This window comes from Pocillopora verrucosa, chromosome 12, assembly GCF_036669915.1.
Source record: "Pocillopora verrucosa isolate sample1 chromosome 12, ASM3666991v2, whole genome shotgun sequence".
Taxonomy (NCBI): Eukaryota; Metazoa; Cnidaria; class Anthozoa; order Scleractinia; family Pocilloporidae; genus Pocillopora; species Pocillopora verrucosa.
Window position 1 is genome coordinate 12,415,733 of NC_089323.1, and position 19,027 is coordinate 12,434,759.

Sequence of the window (19,027 nt, forward strand, 5' to 3'; positions counted from 1 at the left end):
TACGATAGTTTAATAGCGCGTAAAGATCGCCTTTCTGATCGCTTTTCAGTCGCCGTAAAATATTGTAAATATTCTCTATACGAGTATTTACAAGGCACATAAAGACAACGTTTTTAGTCTCTCTCCGTGATCTTTACGCACTATCGTTTTCAACGTGTGAAGACATCCTTTACAAGAGTGTAAAGAAGTTCCTAAAGACGCGTAAAGAGGATCTTAACGCTTACTTTATGGCATCTTTATGGATTCGTAAATTTATAATTTCACGCTGTGGTAGACGACGGCAAAGGAAACAAACCAAACCATCCGGATTAAACTGTTTTGATTCAAAGCTGGATGTTTAATTACTTTTAAACTTGGATTTTGAAAAATCAAGCCATTTTAGTCACTCTTTGGCATTTAGTCTTTATTGGAATTTATTTCGTCCGTGGAAGTAGGTGTAAATTTCTGCTTTAAATCAAATCAAACGAGACTTTTGACGTTCACTTATCATTTTTGAAAGTCTATCGAAACATGTTATATTTAAATTTGTCAAAACGAGAAAGCGCCTTCACAGTTGGTTTTCTCTTCCAGCGGAGGTAAAACCAGTTACTCTTGATTAATACTGAAACCAGAGATTTATTCTGGATAACAAAAATTAATCCTTTTTTACCAAGGTTGTTCGGTCAAGATGGCATTAATACAATGCTACGTCCAATGTAAACATATTTTCTTATTTACAACATATATCTTATTTACAAGTTCTCGCCGATCACCTGCTTCCCTGGCTACCTAGTTAATAAACCTATTGGCCAAAGGTCCAACCTCATCAGTTGAATTATAAATCTTCTTGTTCTTTTTTATTACACATCAACTAAATCCATCTTAACTTTATCTTTCTTTATCTTACTCTATTCTCTCCCTGTCGCCCACACCCAGGATAATCCCGATATTGATTACTCGTCGAGGACTCGAAATATTCATTACAAACTAAAAGATTAGCTAGAGTTATTTCACAGTCCACTTTCTCAATAGATTCTTCAGTTAAGCGTAAGCTTGCTTCCCGTTTTGTAATGGATCGGAAATTCGACATCTTTTTATCTAACGATGTTCAGCTCCTGAGGACACTATATGGAAAGGTTTTGTCCAATAAAACATGATCGTGCATGATTACTCTTAAAACGCAACGAAGTTAGTTAAAATAATTAAGTAAAAAGCTTCTTGTGGCTCTAATGCCAGCCGATTGTTAAACAACAACACGGAACACTGTGACAACTTTTTGACAGTAAATGTTTCCATTTTTAAATCTCTACTGACGAGAGTATTCTCACCTTGGTTTAATTTCGAAAGCAAGCGAACTAATTTTTAATTGCAGCGTTTTCAAATCAACAATGAATAGTTCGTAAAAAAGAATCAAAATCACCATGCATGCAAATAAATGCACTTGATGCCTGATCGCGAGGGAAACAGTTAACGATGATGTTCCCTTGGCGGAATTCATTCAAATTCAAGGACGGCCACTCGATCACTAATCTGCCAATCACACAAGTCGACCAATCAGAGGACGCAGAAATCACTATATACATGAACACTTTACCGTCAGAAAATTTTAAAAAAGATCCACTGGTCTAATTTTCATTTCAGTTGATATGGGGGCGCTACCCGCGGGTCTGTTTGGATCTAAGTTTCCCCAATGGATATCGGCCCAGGTTTCCTTTCGACAATGCGGATAAATTCCGTTGAGATTCGACCAAACAGCACAAGCACTACTGTTGCCATACCACCAGCCTCCGCCTCTTTTTTGAGCACAATGGGCAGGATCTCTATCCCAGGTACCAAAAATGAGATCTTTGTGAGGATTGAGGGAGTCAAATGAAACAGTTGAATCTGCTTAAAAAATAATAATAATAATAAATACCAAAATTCCATAATATTAGGATCAAGATAACACCTCAAACTCGATAGCTACGAATCGACGAAGTAGGGCAGATATCCAAATACAAAAACACCTGGCAAAATAAGAAAATACTCAAATTTTTTGATTTTGCTAAAGCCGAGGTCAATGAATTTTCTATCTTAAGCAGCTTAAGAAAACTATCCAAGGAGGAGCGCCGACTCAACTTGGTTTGGGCAGAATTAACAGCAAAACACAGTCAAACGGGTATACACTAGAACGAACCATTCTTTGCAGGTTGCGTGGAGTTGGGAGAAGGGATTGAATTAAAAACCAGTTTTTCATAGTATTCAAGTTGTCACTAACTTGTTAATTTGCTAAATTTGCTAAGTTTGAAATGGACATATATCAGTTTAAGCAGCCTCTCTGAAGAAACACATTTTAAATGGTTTTAGCAAAACAGCTCCTAAGCTTTGGTGTGAATGGGGCAGTAGACGTCGATAGGGAAGTAACACATAAAAATCGAACGATGAATGTTTAAAAAGACGGCTTACTTACTCGTCATATTGCCAATGTACAGGCGGTAGTCAGCCGTAGCATTCCCAATCCCAAACCATTCATACTCAGCGTGAACAGTTTGGCGCGTAGTTACCCCCAGATCTATTCGAAGCATGTTCTTTGTTTTGTTTTGTGTCAGACGGTTTATCTTGTCCAGTCCGAGCCAAAATTCACCGAGCAAGTTACCGAAGCCATATTTGTAGTTATTCCAGGTGCGGTTAAAATCAACGGAGCCATCCATTCTCTTCTGAAAGACTGTCCATCCCCCACCGGAAGTAGTTTGGTCACAATAGACATTAAAGGCGCCTGAGCCATCTGGGTCGATTGTGTAAACACCGCTGATCCTTTGACCGGAATAGTAGAGCTCAACACAGTTCTTAGCTGTTGATAAAATACAAGGGAATAACAGTTTGTGTTCTCTTGAAAAATAATAATAAAAATATAAATTAATAGATTTTAATAAAGGTAGTAACACACATGAACGAAGAGGAATCGTGCTTACATTTCGCCAATGTTTTGTTCTGCTGAACTTGAGTGACGTCCTTCGTTATTTTTTCTAAACAGAATGCAGTGTTCTTTTGGCAATCTATTGGGAATGCCCGCGTTGATGGTAGAATTTGATAAGTCACAGAGAGTGCCAGAAAAAGTAGAGCAGAACCTGAAGGATAGAAATCTTATTATATGATGTGAGTTCACTGCTTAGCGCCGATCGAGGATTAGTAAGGGGGGTCGGATTAATATTCGCTGAATAAATAAAGGGGTAAATAGATAGCATGCTCCTCAGAAATTGTTGAAATTTAGATGGGTCAGAAAGGTGATTTTTGGCGTTTTAAAGGATAACTGTCAAAAACTGCACTTTCTTGAAAAGTTTTTCATGGATGATAGAAGATGAAGGTAAAAGATGATAGAAAAAGGGAGATGAAGATGGTTGAAGGTGAATGACGGTAGATGAGGGGAGAATAAGGTAAGTGAACGGAAATTAGGGTAGATAAGGGTAGATGATGGTAGATAAAGTTAAATAAACGCAAAGTCTTGTACATTCAGGAAAATGAAATTAAATGAAGGTGCTTGAAGGTAGAATAGGGCCGATGAAGGTAAATGATGGTATATTTAGGAGATGAAAGTAAATGAAGGAAGTTGAGGGTTAATTCATTTGAAGTTCGATAAATTTAGAAGAAGGTAAATAAAGGTAGATGAAGATAAATGATGGCAAAAGATGTAAAATGAAAATGAAGATAAGTGAAGGTAAATAAAGGTAATAAAGGTAAATGAAGGTGAATGAAGTTATAAGATGGTAGATAAGGTAGATGAGGTAGATGAAGGTAGCTGAAGGAAGATGAAGTTATCTGAAGGTGAATGATGGCAGATGAAAATGGATGTAGGTAGATGAAGATAGTGGCTGAAGGAGGATGAGGATAAATGAAAGTAGCTAAAGGACATGGAATGAAACTAAGGGAGAAGGAAGATAGATCAGGGTATATAAAGACAGACATGCAAAGGCAAATGAAGGTCTGAAAGGAAAGAATGGCAGATGAAAATAGACCACGGTAGATGAAGGTAGATGAAAGCAGAGGAAGATAGATGAAGATCAATGATTGTAATTTTAGGTTGATGAAGGTAGATGAGGCCAAAAGAAGATAGAGGAAGGACAAGGAAGAACAACGAAGGATATAAAGGTAAATGAGATAATAACATGATAGATGAAGTGAGATGAAGACAATTAAGGTTGATTAGGGTAGATGAAAGTAAATAAAGGCAAAGGACGTGGATAAAGGACAATTAGGCATAGTATGGTAAAATTAAATATAAATATATATAAATATTTTAAATATTCATTGCATGATACGTTAGAGGCCTAAGAGTAAACGATTTGATTTTTTCAGTTGCATGAAAAGCTATGAATATATATATATATATATATATATATATATATATATATATATATATGTGTGTATTCCATACCGACAAGCAAGAAGGAAAGACCAGAAAAAGACCAATAAATTCGTCATCAGTCAGAGGTGGACGGTTGGTTCTGAGGCCTAGATGGACGCCACGTGCTATACTCCCCCTTATATACCACTGCATCATTACCCATGATGCTCGGGCCTAAGGCCCGGGCCTTGTCGTATCTCGTGCCGACAAAATATTTATTTCTGCCTTATTCGCAGACTCAATCGTCAGAAATACCATTATTCCATACCGACACCAAAAACAAAGATATTTGGCTCTGGTCCCAATGAGATCAAATCCCCTTACTAGTGGTTTCTCCTTTTGGCACATAAGATAAGTTGACGAACAGTGAATAGTTTTAGAATTAATTTTTAACCTTGCTTTGTTACATGCGAACATCTTTTGCCAGTGGCCAGCCCTAACAACAATTTTTTTTTTAATTGTGCACGTGTTTTTCTCAAATGACTAACTGATTGCGTCATCAAAAAACGATCAGAGATTCGTTTACATCATTCAATTAACTCGTACGATAGTGAGGTAAAACTGTCATTCAAACACTTGACGATCTGTAAATTACTTAAACAGCGTGTCTTCACGTATCCGCCATTAAGCAAATGCCGTAAGCCCTTTAATGATCTCTTTTATGGGCGGCCGTCACCACCAAAAATACAAGGATGTCAAATATGACAGCGTTATGTATATCGGCGCCAATCATGGCGGCCACGTTTAGAGTAGCTCTAGTTTCTATCACTATTCTATCCTGTTTAAGCGCTGCATTTCTAAACCATTTATTATCCTTCGAGGCTACTTTTAAATCAAGGTGGGAACCCCTGCACACTGCTGTTCAACTCAAGAAGAAATGCACTTGTATCGTCAAAGATGGTTTTCATCGATCAAGAGTTCCAATGCAGAAGCACACTAAACACGGGTTTGTCTCCTTAGTCATCCCTGGCCACGACCCTCCATTGGACATCACGGTATACGTTGATATTTCGACCAACCCCGGTCCTGCTCAATCTATTATCGCCATTGGTAGCCGGCAGAGAGCCACTCGAGATTTAATTCGGCAGCTTGATTCTCCAATTCGCCAAACAACGACCCTACAGTACTCTCGGCGCGAACTGGTGTCGCTCCGGAAAAATTACAGCCTTCAGGAGAGACGGTCAGTTTTATTTAAGAACATTCGAGCGGATGGAATTTTTAAGTACCGAGGGAAACGGTCCGGAAGACTTACTAAAACACAATTAAATACAGGCCGAAGCAAATATTCTTCAGAAACGAATGAATTTTCAACCTTGAATAATTATTCACAGTCGAACAATCACACCTTACCGGGGCTTTCAGTAATTCCCGTGAGAACAACCACACGCGCCATCTCCAGTAGTTACACAAGACCAAGAACTGTTAATTGCTATAACTCTTCCATCTTGAATGAATCTTTACGGTTCAATAATCACGCTTTACCGAGACTTTCAACAATTCCCGTGAGAGTAACTACGCGTGTTTCCTCCAGCCGTTACACAGAAGAAAGAGCCGTCAATTTCAATAATCTGGCTATTATCAAGCCTAAGAGAAACATCGACGCCAGGAAAAACACCTTGCAGTTCGTACCGTCAATAGCTGTGTCTAATGTAATGAGTTTGGCACCAAAAATAGACGAACTTCGTATTTTTTTGAACACCCACGAGTTTGATCTTTGTTGTATAACGGAGACATGGCTGAAAGATTCTATTGATGACAGCGTAGTTGACATTAGTGGCTACAACATCATACGCAAAGATAGGACCCACAAGCTACATGGGGGTGTGGCTCTATATGTAAAAGATTCCATTTTAATTCTCAATTCTACGGGACTATGAGTTTCCTGACCCCGAGGGCCCTGAGGTTTTGTGGGCCAAAATCACGCCCAACCGATTGCCCCGGGGTTATAGCTGCCTTATCATTGGTACAGTATACCATCCTCCACCGCCTGCCAAAGATGAGCCCCTCCTTGATTACATGATGGATTCTCTCTCTAGGATAGAGAGTGATATCCCTGGCGCAGGTATAATTCTCGCTGGCGACTGGAACAGGGCAAATGTTTCACCAGTTATTAAGCAGTTCCGCCTCACGCAAGTCGTCCATTTTCCAACAAGAGGGGATCGTACACTCGACAAAGTGCTAACTAATCTTACAGAACACTACGAGAAACCTTCTCCATTCCCGCCCTTCGGACTATCCGATCATTGTACTGTTGGTTTGTTTCCAAAAATTAGATCGAAGGCCAATATTCCTGCAAACAGAACGGTTACTACACGTGCTGTTAACGCTGAGTCCAAACAGGCTTTTGGTCGTTATATGACGGGGGTCGACTGGTCATTAATCGACACTATAGATAGCGTCCAAGAACAGTATGCTCACTTCAGTGACCTAATTCACATAGGGTTAGATTCTATCCTTCCCAAAAAGCGAGTTAAGTTCCACCGAAACGACGCACCATGGATTTCACCCAAACTCAAGGCACTTATAGCACACCGTCAAAGAGCATATTACCAAGACAACAAACCATTGTTCCACTACTACCGGAACAAAGTAAACAGGGAACGGAAGCTCTGCAAACGCTCTTATTACAACACTAAAGTCAGCGTTTTGACCGAAAACAATCCTAAAATGTGGTGGTCCGAATGTAGGCGGTTATGTGGAATGAACAAAACATCTACAAGTGTCGCAAATCAGCTCCTAGCAAGTAAACCAGCTACCTCAATCAACCTTAAGATCTTGGCTAATGAAATCAACACAGCTCTGCTAGAACCTCAAGCTTCGTTTGACCCACTTTTAGATAATATCGAAACTGTGAGCACTGAGGGTTTTAAAACTCCCATTATTTCACTGGAAGCTACCTTCAAATGCCTTAGTACGGTCAGCTCCTCCAAAGCTGGGGGCCCAGATAATATCCCAAACTGGGTCTTGCGTGACTTCGCTCCTGAGCTCGCTCAACCTCTTCGTTGTATCATCAATTCCTCGATTAGTCAAGGGACTTTACCGGACATTTGGAAATGTGCAAACATCACCCCTCTTCCCAAAACAAAGATAGTTGAGGATGCGGCGAAAGATTTGAGACCTATTTCACTGACACCAACGTTGTCCAAAATTGCCGAGCACTACGTCGTCCATGAACATGTGAAACCAGCACTTCTGAAACGCCTGGAACCCGATCAATTTGGGTGTATTCCAGGATCCTCCACTGCGCATGCATTGATAAACCTGATGCACAATTGGGCGCAAGCAACAGACGGAACGGGGAACACCGTGCGGATCTTTGCGTTGGACTATAGAAAAGCCTTCGATCTGATAGATCACAGCCTCTTGCTATCGAAACTCTCGACCTACAATATCAACCCTTACATCATTAATTGGATAACAGCCTTTCTTAAAGATAGGAAACAAAGGGTCAAACTTGCATATGATTGTCTCTCAGAGTGGGGATCGGTCCGAGCAGGAGTACCGCAGGGAACAAAATTGGGACCGTGGCTATTCTTGGTTATGATAAATGATTTGAAAGTACCATCAGCCAGTGATTGTATAAAATATGTAGATGACACGACAGTGTATGAAATCATAAGCAAGGGTGGTCCTAGCAATGCTCAGTCTATGATAAACGAAGTAGCTACCTGGTCAACACTTAACTCGTTTCAACTTCATCCGAAAAAATGTAATGAGCTAAGAGTTTCCTTCGTGCGCTCCCCTCCTTCCTACGATCTCATAGAAATTAATGGCTCTAAGGTTAGCGCCGTTAGTGTCGTGAAATTACTGGGTGTGTATTTTCAAGACAACCTCAAGTGGAACACTCACGTTACTGAGATGATTAAAAAGGCCGCTAAGCGCCTTTACTTTTTAACTCAGTTAAAGCGAGCTAAGGTACCATCACCAGAATTAGTGAATTTTTATGTTGCTTGCATTCAATCCGTCTTACTTTATGGATGTCAGGTCTACCATTATAGTCTCCCCGATTATTTGAGCTTAAGTTTAGAGCGTGTCCAAAAGAGAGCCTTGAAAATTATATACGGTTATGATAATCATTATAGAGAAGTGCTTCAGATGGCAGAGCTGAAAACCCTAAGGGATCGGAGGGAAGACCTTTGCTTAAAATTCTTTAACAACATCGTCTCCAATCCCTTGGATTGTTTGTACCACTTACTGCCTTTCGACAACCGAGATCAACTTATGGAGTTACGACGACGCAGACTATTTAGAGTTTCCTTTAAAACAAATCGGTTCAGAGATACTTTCATTCCAGCAAGCGCAAGACATTTTAATTGACATCTATTACAATTGTATATGGGCCCATATGTAAATTAGTTACCTTTTAGGTTTGATTTTATTGTATAGTTCTATTATATAATTTGTACACCTTTGTAATTCAGCTTCCAGCTGCTATTAAGGTATTCTTAATAAACGTCTATCTATCTATCTATCTATCTATCTAAATAGATCAGCAAATACAAAGATGGTGTAAGGATCAGCTGCAGGATAGCATAGCTAATAAAGGAATGGCATGGCCAAATTATAGACAGTCTAGTTTTCCTTCGTGAAACAGAACACCCTAAACATAAATAGTTTAGCCAAATGAGAAACAATCTAGTAGCCCATGTTGAGTTGGAACATGAGATTGTGAAATGGACTAGCTCAATTACGAATAGCTTAGCACTCATTTGCAATACAGTACTCAAACGGTGTAGCGTTGAGTTAAACGGCTCAGGGTAACGTCGAGTAGCACAGCGTACGCACAAACGGTGTAGCGTTGCGTCAAATGGCTCAGCTTAATGTAGAATGGTACAGCGTACACACATATGGTGTAGCGCTGCGGGAAATGGCTCAGCGTAATGTCGAATGGTACAGCGTACATAAAAACAGTGTAGCGTTGTGTGAAATGGCTCAGCGTAATGTCGAATGGTACAGCGTACATACAAACAGTGTAGCGTTGCATGAAATGGCTTAGCGTAATGTCGAATGGTACAGCGTACACACAAATGGTGTAGCGTTGCGTGAAATGGCTCAGCGTAATGTAGAATGGTACAGCGTAGACACAAATAGTGTAGCGTTAGGTCTTTTCTTTCTCCGACTCACGCTTACTTTTCATTTATATTTTTATTTATTTTTACATTTCTGTACCTCAACTATTAATTTAACTATTAAACTCAACTATTATTAAAATGTGCATTAAATGTCTATTGCCGAGCTCTCATTTCTTTTCTTTTCTGACTTGCGCTTACTTTTCAAAGGGAGTTTAACTTCAACGGTTCTTTGAACATTGCAGGAGTACGTGAGAAGTTGGATTTTGTGTGTGCCCTGGACGCCATGGTCACGCAACTCAAGTCAATATAACTAGTATGTACTGAACTCAGTCTGTAGCAATAATAATAATAAAAATAATAATAATAATAATCACAAAAATTAATAGTTGAGGTACAGAAATGTAAAAATAAATAAAAATGTAATTAAATACGTCTACCGAAACAAACGACGAAACAGCAAGATGTCCTGTCAATTGTCTGAATTATGCAATAGTTTTTATTCAGCAAGTTGCGACGGTAACAGATCGAACGGTAAAACTCGACCTAGAGTTGGACAATTACGTACAACTACGTGCATTACGGTGTCCGCACTAGCCTTCCTTAATACGTGATGACTACGGAATGGGAAAGAGCACAGAGAAGATAAGTATGTATGCGCGCAAAACCAACTCAGAAAAAATATTACTCTGGCAAAAACTATTTTGGAACGCGAAAAAAACCCTTTAACTGTTTCCAGTCCAGACATGTAATCTACGTTTGATCGACAAAATAAAAATGGAACTTACTTTTACTATCACTGCACCCAGGAAAAAATTAATAAACAAAGCAATATAATGTACACCTCTTTAAAATAATAAATATTATGACTTCTCTTAGCTTACTCTTATCGTCCAGCACACCAATTAAAGCATTCCGATATCACTTTGATCGAAAAATGTCAAAACAGATCAAGGATAGCAGTTTTCTTACCATGGCGTCCAGGGCACACACAATATTCAACTTCTCACGTACTCCTCCAATGTTCAAAGAGCCGTTGAAGTTGGACTCTCATTGAAAAGTAAGCGTGAGTCGGAGAAAGAAAAGAGAGCTCGACAATTGACATTTGATGCACGTCATAACACTACTTAATACTATAAACATGTTCAGGCCCACCAACGCGTGCAAACTGTGGTAAACCGGGAGGCCGGCAAACCGTGGTAGAATTCAGTCTCGTTGCTATTTTAATTGACGCTTTCATGAACGACAGCGAATAAGTGCAATATCAGCAGTGAAAAAAGAGGAGAAACTTACCATATTGGCTCTGCTTTACGGCAAAGCGAAGTGAAGACTATACTACGCCATGTAATGGTTTCGTGTCAGTCTTCACATTTGATGACGTCATACCCCCAGCAGATCGCTGTTCCATTTGCGGTTTGTATTTTTGGTGGTTTCGGCGAGATGCCTTGGCGGCCGTCACCACCAAAAATACAAGGATGTCGTATAGATCAGCAAATACAAAGATGGCTCAAGGATCAGCTGCAGGATAGCATAGCTAATAAAGGAATGTCATAGCCTTCACGTCACGCCACGACGATTCGCCACAACATCGAAATATTTCAAGTAATACTAAGTAATTTAATGTTCAGATAGAGCGTTTGACGTTTTGCAAAGCTATTAACCCTAGCGCTACACTATTTGTGTCTACGCTGTACCATTCTACATTACGCTGAGCTATTTCACGCAACTCTACACCATTTGTGTGTACGCTGTGCCATTCGACATTATGCTAAGCCACTTCACGCAACGCTACTCTGTTTGTATGTACGCTGTACCATTCGACATTACGCTAAGCCATTTCACGCAACGCTACACTGTTTGTATGTACGCTGTACCATTCGACATTACGCTGAGCCATTTCACACAACGCTACACTGTTTTTATGTACGCTGTACCATTCGACATTACGCAGAGCTATTTCCCGCAGTGCTACACCATATGTATGTACACTGTACCATTCTAAATTACGCTGAGCCATTTGACGCAACGCTACACCGTTTGTGCGTACGCTGTGCTACTCGATGTTACCCTGAGCCGTTTAACTCAACGCTACACCGTTTGAGTACTCTATTGCAAATGAGCGCTAAGCTATTCGTAATTGAGCTAGTCCATTTCACAATCTCATGTTCCAACTCAACATGGGCTACTAGACCGTTTCTCATTTGGCTAAACTATTCATGTTTAGGGTGTTCTATTTCACGAAGGAAAACTAGACTGTCTATAATTTGGCCATGCCATTCCTTTATTAGCTATGCTATCCTGCAGCTGATCCTTACACCATCTTTGTATTTGCTGATCTATTTGACATCCTTGTATTTTTGGTGGTGACGGCCGCCCATACTCTTTGGCTTTAAAGAGATGTACTCCGTTGATTTTTTTTAAGGAAACCTTATGCCTTTTTTACTCGATTATAAATCAGCTTTGATAAAGTGAGAGCGAATATCTTTTCGATATCAATAGACTGAAAAACTTAAACTACGAGGAAAATAAGATAAAAATACAACAATTTTGTAGATCCCCTTTTGAGCAGGTACTTTGGCTAGGGGGTAGTTCATCCGTGGAGTCAGTCCGAGGGAATCGAATTATGTTGATTGTCGACCATTTAATATAGTATATCCCCTACTCATAAAAATGCCATTTTGTGCTAAAAGCCCTGTTTGTGCTTATTTTCAGTTGCACTTAAATTAAAAGATCCCACGAAAGCTGTTCAAACTGCCCAAGACACTTCGTTCTTCTTGTTTATAACGATTCTTTAGGTTTTATACTTAATGGCCAAGGATGTTTCTGTTTGTTGTACGAAGCTACAAAAGTTGCTCGAAACTTTGCTCCCATATTCCTTTGATACCTATCTCCTTAAAAATGCATCGATTCTGAGGCAAACAAAGAATGCAATAGTCTATCTCACATTAGGGTCTATCTAAGAGCCGAATACGAAATAAATAGATGTTTAAGTTGTTTCCACCGAGTGTGGACAAATTCGTTTTCAATTCTTGGAAAAGACGAATTTTGGCACGAACGACGATAAACCAGCCAAAAGCTCAGGCATAATTCTAACTTGTTAGGGAGACATTGTCAAAAACTAAACGTAGCCGTCCACCGTGCCATTGACTCGACATTGGCAAGCATTTCCAGGGCAGCCAACTTGAAACTAAACCTTTGTAAAAGGAGGTCATTCTATGTACTACGCAAATGTTTACGTTTGAAAAAGTAAGCATTAGTTCTAAGCTCCCCTTTTTACCTAAGTTTATATGCATCATATGTTACATACCTATTCCTCGGCGATTGCCACTCATTGTAAATCCTCGAACAACTATTTGCTAATTAAGAAATGATTCTTGCACGTGGACTACGATGAGAGAACTCGACGGAATTCAAACTCGGTACTAAGATTCAAGCTAAGAAGCCGGATGTTGGGAGAGACCAGCGTTTGGCTGCATAGCAAATATGGCCCAAAAATGACAGATTTCCTTTCGTCAGTTGCACGAATAATGTACGTGCTATGACCATCCTATCCTTTTGAGTGGTCTTGCACAGAGTTCGTGCAAACTTTCACGGAATCTGTCATGGTTAATCGCCTTACGTCAAACGTAAATAGCATCCAGGGGAAGAGTTTTAAACTCTGAAAGGAAGTTTTGAGTGTAAGACGCCAACAAGCTTATCGTAGACGACGGCAAAAGAAACAAACCAAACCATCGGATTGTACTGTTTTGATTCAAAGCTGGATGTTTAATTACTTTTAAACTTGGATTTTGAAAATCAAGCTATTTTGACCACTCTGGCCGTTTTTAAAAGTCTTTTATTGGCATTTATCTCGTCCGAAGAGGTTAAATTTACTTCTTGAAAGGTCTCCGTAAAAGTAGATGTAAATTTCTGCTTTAAATCATATCAAGCGAGACTTTTGACGCCGGTTCTATTATCATTGTTGCAAATCTATCAAAACAGGTTATATTTCAATTTGTCAAAACGAGAAAGCGCCTTCACAGTTGGCTTTCTCTCCTAGGCTTTCTCTCGTGGCCACCAAATCCTTGCCTGAGGCAGTTACGCACCAAACATACAGAGAATTCCTTGAAAATCTAAGAAAAATTTATGAAAAAGTCCCAGTTAAGTCTTTTGCTCTCGAGAGGCTGTGAGAATCACGGTCAAGCAATAATTGGAAAATGCTAAAGAGATCATTTGCTAATATTGCTTAGTTCGTGGTCTACCGTTCACTGTATCTTACTTGAATTACCCTGACTTCTGAAGAAAAGATATACTTGTAAAAACTCATCTTTAAATTCAGTTTTTCTCAAAAAAAGAAATCATCAAAATGATAGATATACTTATACTGTTGGTTTTGTAATGTGATATTAACTCAGTTCTTGTCGCAGGAACTTACTATACCGTAGATGTTATCAAGTAATTGTCACTTTCGTGCACGTTCCTACTTACTTATTCAATCTGCCGTGGTTGACCAACCCTCTGCTGCTATTTTGGTTATAGGAAATTGTTATTGTCGCCAGGTTTGGCTTGCGTGTTCTTTGATTAGATATTTTCACGAGAACAGGCTTGGCGAGTGTGTTCTTTGATTAGACACATTGACGAGGTTTTACCCGGTTAGTTCAGTTCAAGTGTAGATTCTACTTCGCCAACTTCTACTCGACATTGGGCCATTGATCCTCTCTACACTGTTATTCATCTATTCTAGCAAGTCAAATTCAGTGCGTGTGCAAACCAAGTAAGTAATCGATTCCTTGTTTTCGGGCTTAATTCCTGGGCTTTTTCTATTGTTATTCGTTTCAGTTAAGTCTCACTTTATCGCCTATCAAATGGCCTATATCGTTACTAGATAGCTTAGTTATTTTTTTCTTTGTACGCTCGGAATCGTGCATGATTAGGTCCATATCTCCAATATAATATAAGGTTATTAAACATAAGGGTATCGTCCGAGTTAAACAACGTGTAGCTTATTAACCGTTTTCTTGCCTTCCTCACGTTCAATAAAGGTGCCGATTATATTTGACACTTCCATGTTACGGTCGTTATTGCAATGTTAGCGATGACAGTTCCTTCATTTGCATTATCTTAACTTCGATATGTTATTTACGTTAGCTTCTATTTTGGTTTTTGTATTTCAGTTCGAACTGGCATACGGTTGACATGATACGATTTACTACTACGCTTATAGCACGCGGTTCAGTTTAACTGATTTTGTATCTGTCAGCATCATAGTCAGAAATTCTTGTCGAGTTCGTTTAAAACTATGCACTATTCAACGCATGTGATTACTTGGATTTTGTCTGCCACATTCTATCCTTGTAATATACAATACGGACCGGACAGATTTTTAGCACAGCAGACTTAAACTTTTTTTTTCTTTTCAATTTGTAAGAGAGTACAAATAGCGTTTTCTGTTCGTATCTATGATATCCTAGTTTGGGACACATATGCTTTTTCTTTTGTTATGTTTTGATTTGGTTAGTTTTTTTGTATCATCAAGAGATGCAAAATAAAGTACTTGCGAAGTTCTTTCCCAATTCGTGATAAAATTAGGTTCCCAACTTACACCTCTATACCTTTACAGTCTTAAATGCTTGTTTATCGTGCGTAAGAAGCTTCACTAGCAAACATGAAAATGAATAACCATTGTAGGCTTGAAAACCCTCGAGCATGATAGGTTTTCGAATGACAACGTTATCGCATAGCTATTGACGTAAGTGCATAAATGATGTACCACAGTCTTTATTTCTTCACACGGTAAAACTTGCATATCCTAAGTTACATATTTTGAGATAATCTTAAATCGCTTGATTGATAGCCCTAAGATAGTGAAGCTTTATAAAATATCAGAAAGCGTAAAAACTGTAGAAATAAGTGAAAACATTTAGGAACTGCAGCTAGTAGCTTAGAACGTTCCATAGATATAAATTCTTCTGAATTAATTTCGATGTGATGAAAAGATTATTTTCTAAAATCGCATTTGATCAACTATATATGATCGAGTGTATAATTTGATCATTTCTTCTAATCTGCGAATTCTTAGCATTTTAAAATCTAGAATTAAAAGGCGTTGAAAATAATACACGTTTTATTTCTTGTCGTGCAAATTACTTCTTAACGTTTCAAAACAGCATCAATTGGTCCGGATTTATTTCTTTGTCAGATATTCAAAAACTGAAATCAGAGATATTTTGGTTTAATTTCGACAGCAAGCGAAGTAATTAATTTCAAATCAACAATGATAGGTACGTAAAAAAGAATCAACATCACCATGCATGCAAATAACTGCACTTGATGCCTGGTCGCGAGGGAAGCAGCTTAACGATGGTGTTTCCCCGGTGGAATTCATTCAAATTCAAGGAAGGCCACTCGATCATTAATCTGCCAATCACAATTGTAATAAAGCGAAGTCGACCGATCAAAGGACGCAGAAATCACTATTTACAAGAACACTTTCCTGTCAGAGAGTTTTGAAAAAAATCCACTGGTCTAATTTTCATTTCAGTTGATGTGGGGGCGCTGCCCTCGGGACTGTTTGGATCTAATTTTCCCCAATGGATATCGGCCCAGGTTTCCTTTCGACAATGCGGATAAATTCCGTTGAGATTCGACCAAACAGCACAAGCACTACTGTTGCCATACCACCAGCCTCCGCCTCTTTTTTGAGCACAATGGGCAGGATCTCTATCCCAGGTACCAAAAATGAGATCTTTGTGAGGATTGAGGGAATCAAAGGAAGCAGTTGCATCTGTTTAAACAATAATAATAATAAATACCAAAATTCCATAATATTAGGATTACGATAACACCTCAAACTCGATAGCTACGCCAATCGACGAAGTAGGGCAGATATCCAAATACAAAAATATTTGGCAAAATAATAAATATTCAAATTTTATGATTTTGGTAAAGCCGAGTTTAATGAATTTTCTATCTCAAGCAGCTTAAGAAAACTATCCAAGGAGGAGCGCGGACTCAACTAGGTATAGGCAGAATTAACAGCAAAACACGGTCAAACGGGCATGCACTAAAACGAACCATACTTTGTAGATTACGTGGAGTTGGGAGAAGGGATTGAATTAAGTTAAGTTAATTTGCTAAGTTTGAAGTGGATAAACATTAGCTTAAGTAGCCTTTCTGAAGAAACAAATTTAAATCGTTTTTGGCAAAACAGCTCTTAAGCTTTGGTGTGAATGGGGCAGTAGACGTCGATAGGGAAGTAACACATAAAAAGCGAACAATGAATGTTTAAAAGGACGGTTTACTTACCTGTCACATTGCCAATGTACAGGCGGTAGTCAGCCGTCGCGTTCCCAATCCCAAACCATTCATACTCAGCGTGAACAGTTTGGCGCGCAGTTACCCCCAGATCTATTCGAAGCATGTTCTTTGTTTTGTTTTGTGTCAGACGGTTTATTTTGTCCAGTCCAAGCCAAAATTCACCGAGCAAGTTACCGAAGCCATATTTGTAGTCAATCCAGGTGCGGTTAAAATCAACGGAGCCATCCATTCTCTTCTGAAAGACTGTCCATCCCCCACCGGAAGTAGATTGGACACAGTAGACATTAAAGGCGCCTGGCCATCTGGGTCGATTGTGTAAACACCGCTGATCCTTTGACCGGAATAGAAGGGCTCAACACAGTTCTTAGCTGTTGATGAAATACAAGGGAGTAACAGTTTGTATTCTCTTGAAATATAATAATAAAAATAGAAATTAATAAATTTTAAAAAAGGTAGTAACACACATGAACGAAGAGGAATCGTGCTTACATCTCGCCAATGTTTTGTTCTCCTTAACCTCAAATCGAACTTGGGCGACTTCCTTCATTATTTTTTTCCAAACAGACTGCAGTGTTGTTTTGGCAATCTATTGGGAACGCCCGCGTTGATTGTAGAATTTGATAAGTCACAGAGAGTGTCAGAAAGAGTAAAGCAGAACCTGAAGAATAGAAATCTTATTACATGGTGTGAATTCACTGCTTCGCGCCGATCGAGGATTAGTAAGGGGGGTCAGATTAATATTCGCTAAATAAATAAAGTCCTTGGAGGGGTAAATAGATAACATGCTCCCCATGTTGAAACTTAGATGATCAGAAAGGTGATTTTTAGCGTTTTAAGGGACAACTGTCAAAATCTGCACTTTCTTGAAAGGTTTTTCATGGATGATAAAAGATGAAAGTAAAAGATGATAGAAAAAGGGAGATGAAGATGGTTGAAGGTGAATGACGGTAGATGAGTGGAGAATAAGGTAAGTGAACGGAAATTAGGGTAGATAAGGGTAGGTGATGGTAGATAAAGTTAAATAAACGCAAAGTCTTGTACATTCAGGAAAATGAAATTAGATGAAGGTGCTTGAAGGTAGAATAGGGCCGATGAAGGTAAATGATGGTATATTTAGGAGATGAAAGTAAATGAAGGAAGTTGAGGGTTAATTCATTTGAAGTTAGATAAAGTTAGAAGAAGGTAAATAAAGGTAGATGAAGATAAATGAAGGTGAATGAAGATATAAAATGATAGATAAGGTAGATGAAGGTAGCTGAAGGAAGATGAAGTTATCTGAAGGTGAGTGATGGCAGATGAAAATGAATGTAGGTAGATAAAGATATAAGCTGAAGGAGGATGAGGATGAATGAAAGTAGCTAAAGGACAATGAAGGAAATAAAAGGAGAAGGAAGATAGATCAGGGTATATAAAGACAGACATACAAAGGCAAATGAAGGTCTGAAAGTAAAGAACGGTAGGTGAAGGTAGATGAAAGCAGAGGAAGATAGATGAAGATCAATGATTGTAATTTTAGGTTGATGAAGGTAGATGAGGCCAAAAGAAGATAGATGAAGGACAAGGAAGAACAACGGAGGATATAAAGGTAAATGAGATAATAACATGGTAGATGAAGTGAGATGAAGACAATTAAGGTAGATAAGGGTAGATGAAGGTAAATAAAGGTAAATAAAGGCAAAGGACGTGGATAAAGGACAATGAGGCATAGTATGGTAAAATTAAATATATATATATATATATATATATATATATGTATATAAATATTTTAAATATTCATTGCATGATACATTAAGAGGCCTAGGGGTAAACGATTTCATTTTTTCAGTTGCATGAAAAGCTATGGATATATATATATATATATATATATATATATATGATTTAGTCTCCACTACACAACAAAAAACACAGTAGTGTACACCAAATAAGTTTATTTAGGGAAGCCTGCCGAGAACCAACCCGAGGCACATATAGACTGACAAAGAATTGGGCAAGACGCACTAGGTTAGGTGATCTTATACCACTAAAAAGAACACGAAAACGCCCTCAGAGCCCAAGAAAACGCGATACTTCGAGTCGTTGTTCAAGGTTATCGTCTACGTATGTGTCTTTAGCTTGTACCGATTTCCAACGACCATGTCGTTGGAAAACCCTGTCGTTTACTCCATTATTCGCTGCCATAGTGGCTCCTCCAAAACGTAGGGAATGCAAACCAAACTTGGATGGTTCAACTCCGAGACTTAGCAGGTCCCGGCGAGAAGCCCCTCTAATGGTAGAGTAACTAATTGGCTTATCAGGGGCAACA

The 19,027-nt window shown here is 38.9% G+C and overlaps 1 protein-coding gene across 2 annotated transcripts; it reads right to left on the minus strand.

The window, feature by feature from the left end:
• Nucleotides 1-929: 929 nt before the first annotated feature.
• Nucleotides 930-12,781, minus strand: LOC131793387 (angiopoietin-related protein 7-like). 2 transcript variants are annotated; one of them, XM_066159238.1, is made up of 4 exons: nucleotides 12,737-12,781; nucleotides 2,931-3,086; nucleotides 2,429-2,809; nucleotides 930-1,863 (listed from the first exon to the last, which is right to left on the minus strand). In XM_066159238.1, the coding sequence occupies exons 1-4, from the start codon at nucleotides 12,759-12,761 to the stop codon at nucleotides 1,586-1,588; spliced, it is 840 nt and encodes a 279-aa protein (XP_066015335.1). In that variant the 5' UTR covers nucleotides 12,762-12,781; the 3' UTR covers nucleotides 930-1,585. The 2 variants fall into 2 exon arrangements, with proteins under 2 accessions (XP_066015335.1, XP_066015334.1); XM_066159237.1 differs by having other exon boundaries at nucleotides 930-1,866.
• Between the last annotated feature and the right edge of the window lie 6,246 nt (nucleotides 12,782-19,027).

What these genes read in the sequence shown, in the direction of transcription:
- LOC131793387 (XM_066159237.1), bottom strand. Translation starts at nt 12,761, where the DNA reads ATGAGTGGCAATCGCCGAGGAATAG. An exon ending in TGGCAATCGCCGAGGAATAG is followed by an intron (nt 3,087 to 12,736) that starts GTATGTAACATA and finishes TCTATCCTTCAG; the next exon opens with GTTCTGCTCTACTTTTTCTG. An exon ending in GAACAAAACATTGGCGAAAT is followed by an intron (nt 2,810 to 2,930) that starts GTAAGCACGATT and finishes TTTTATCAACAG; the next exon opens with CTAAGAACTGTGTTGAGCTC.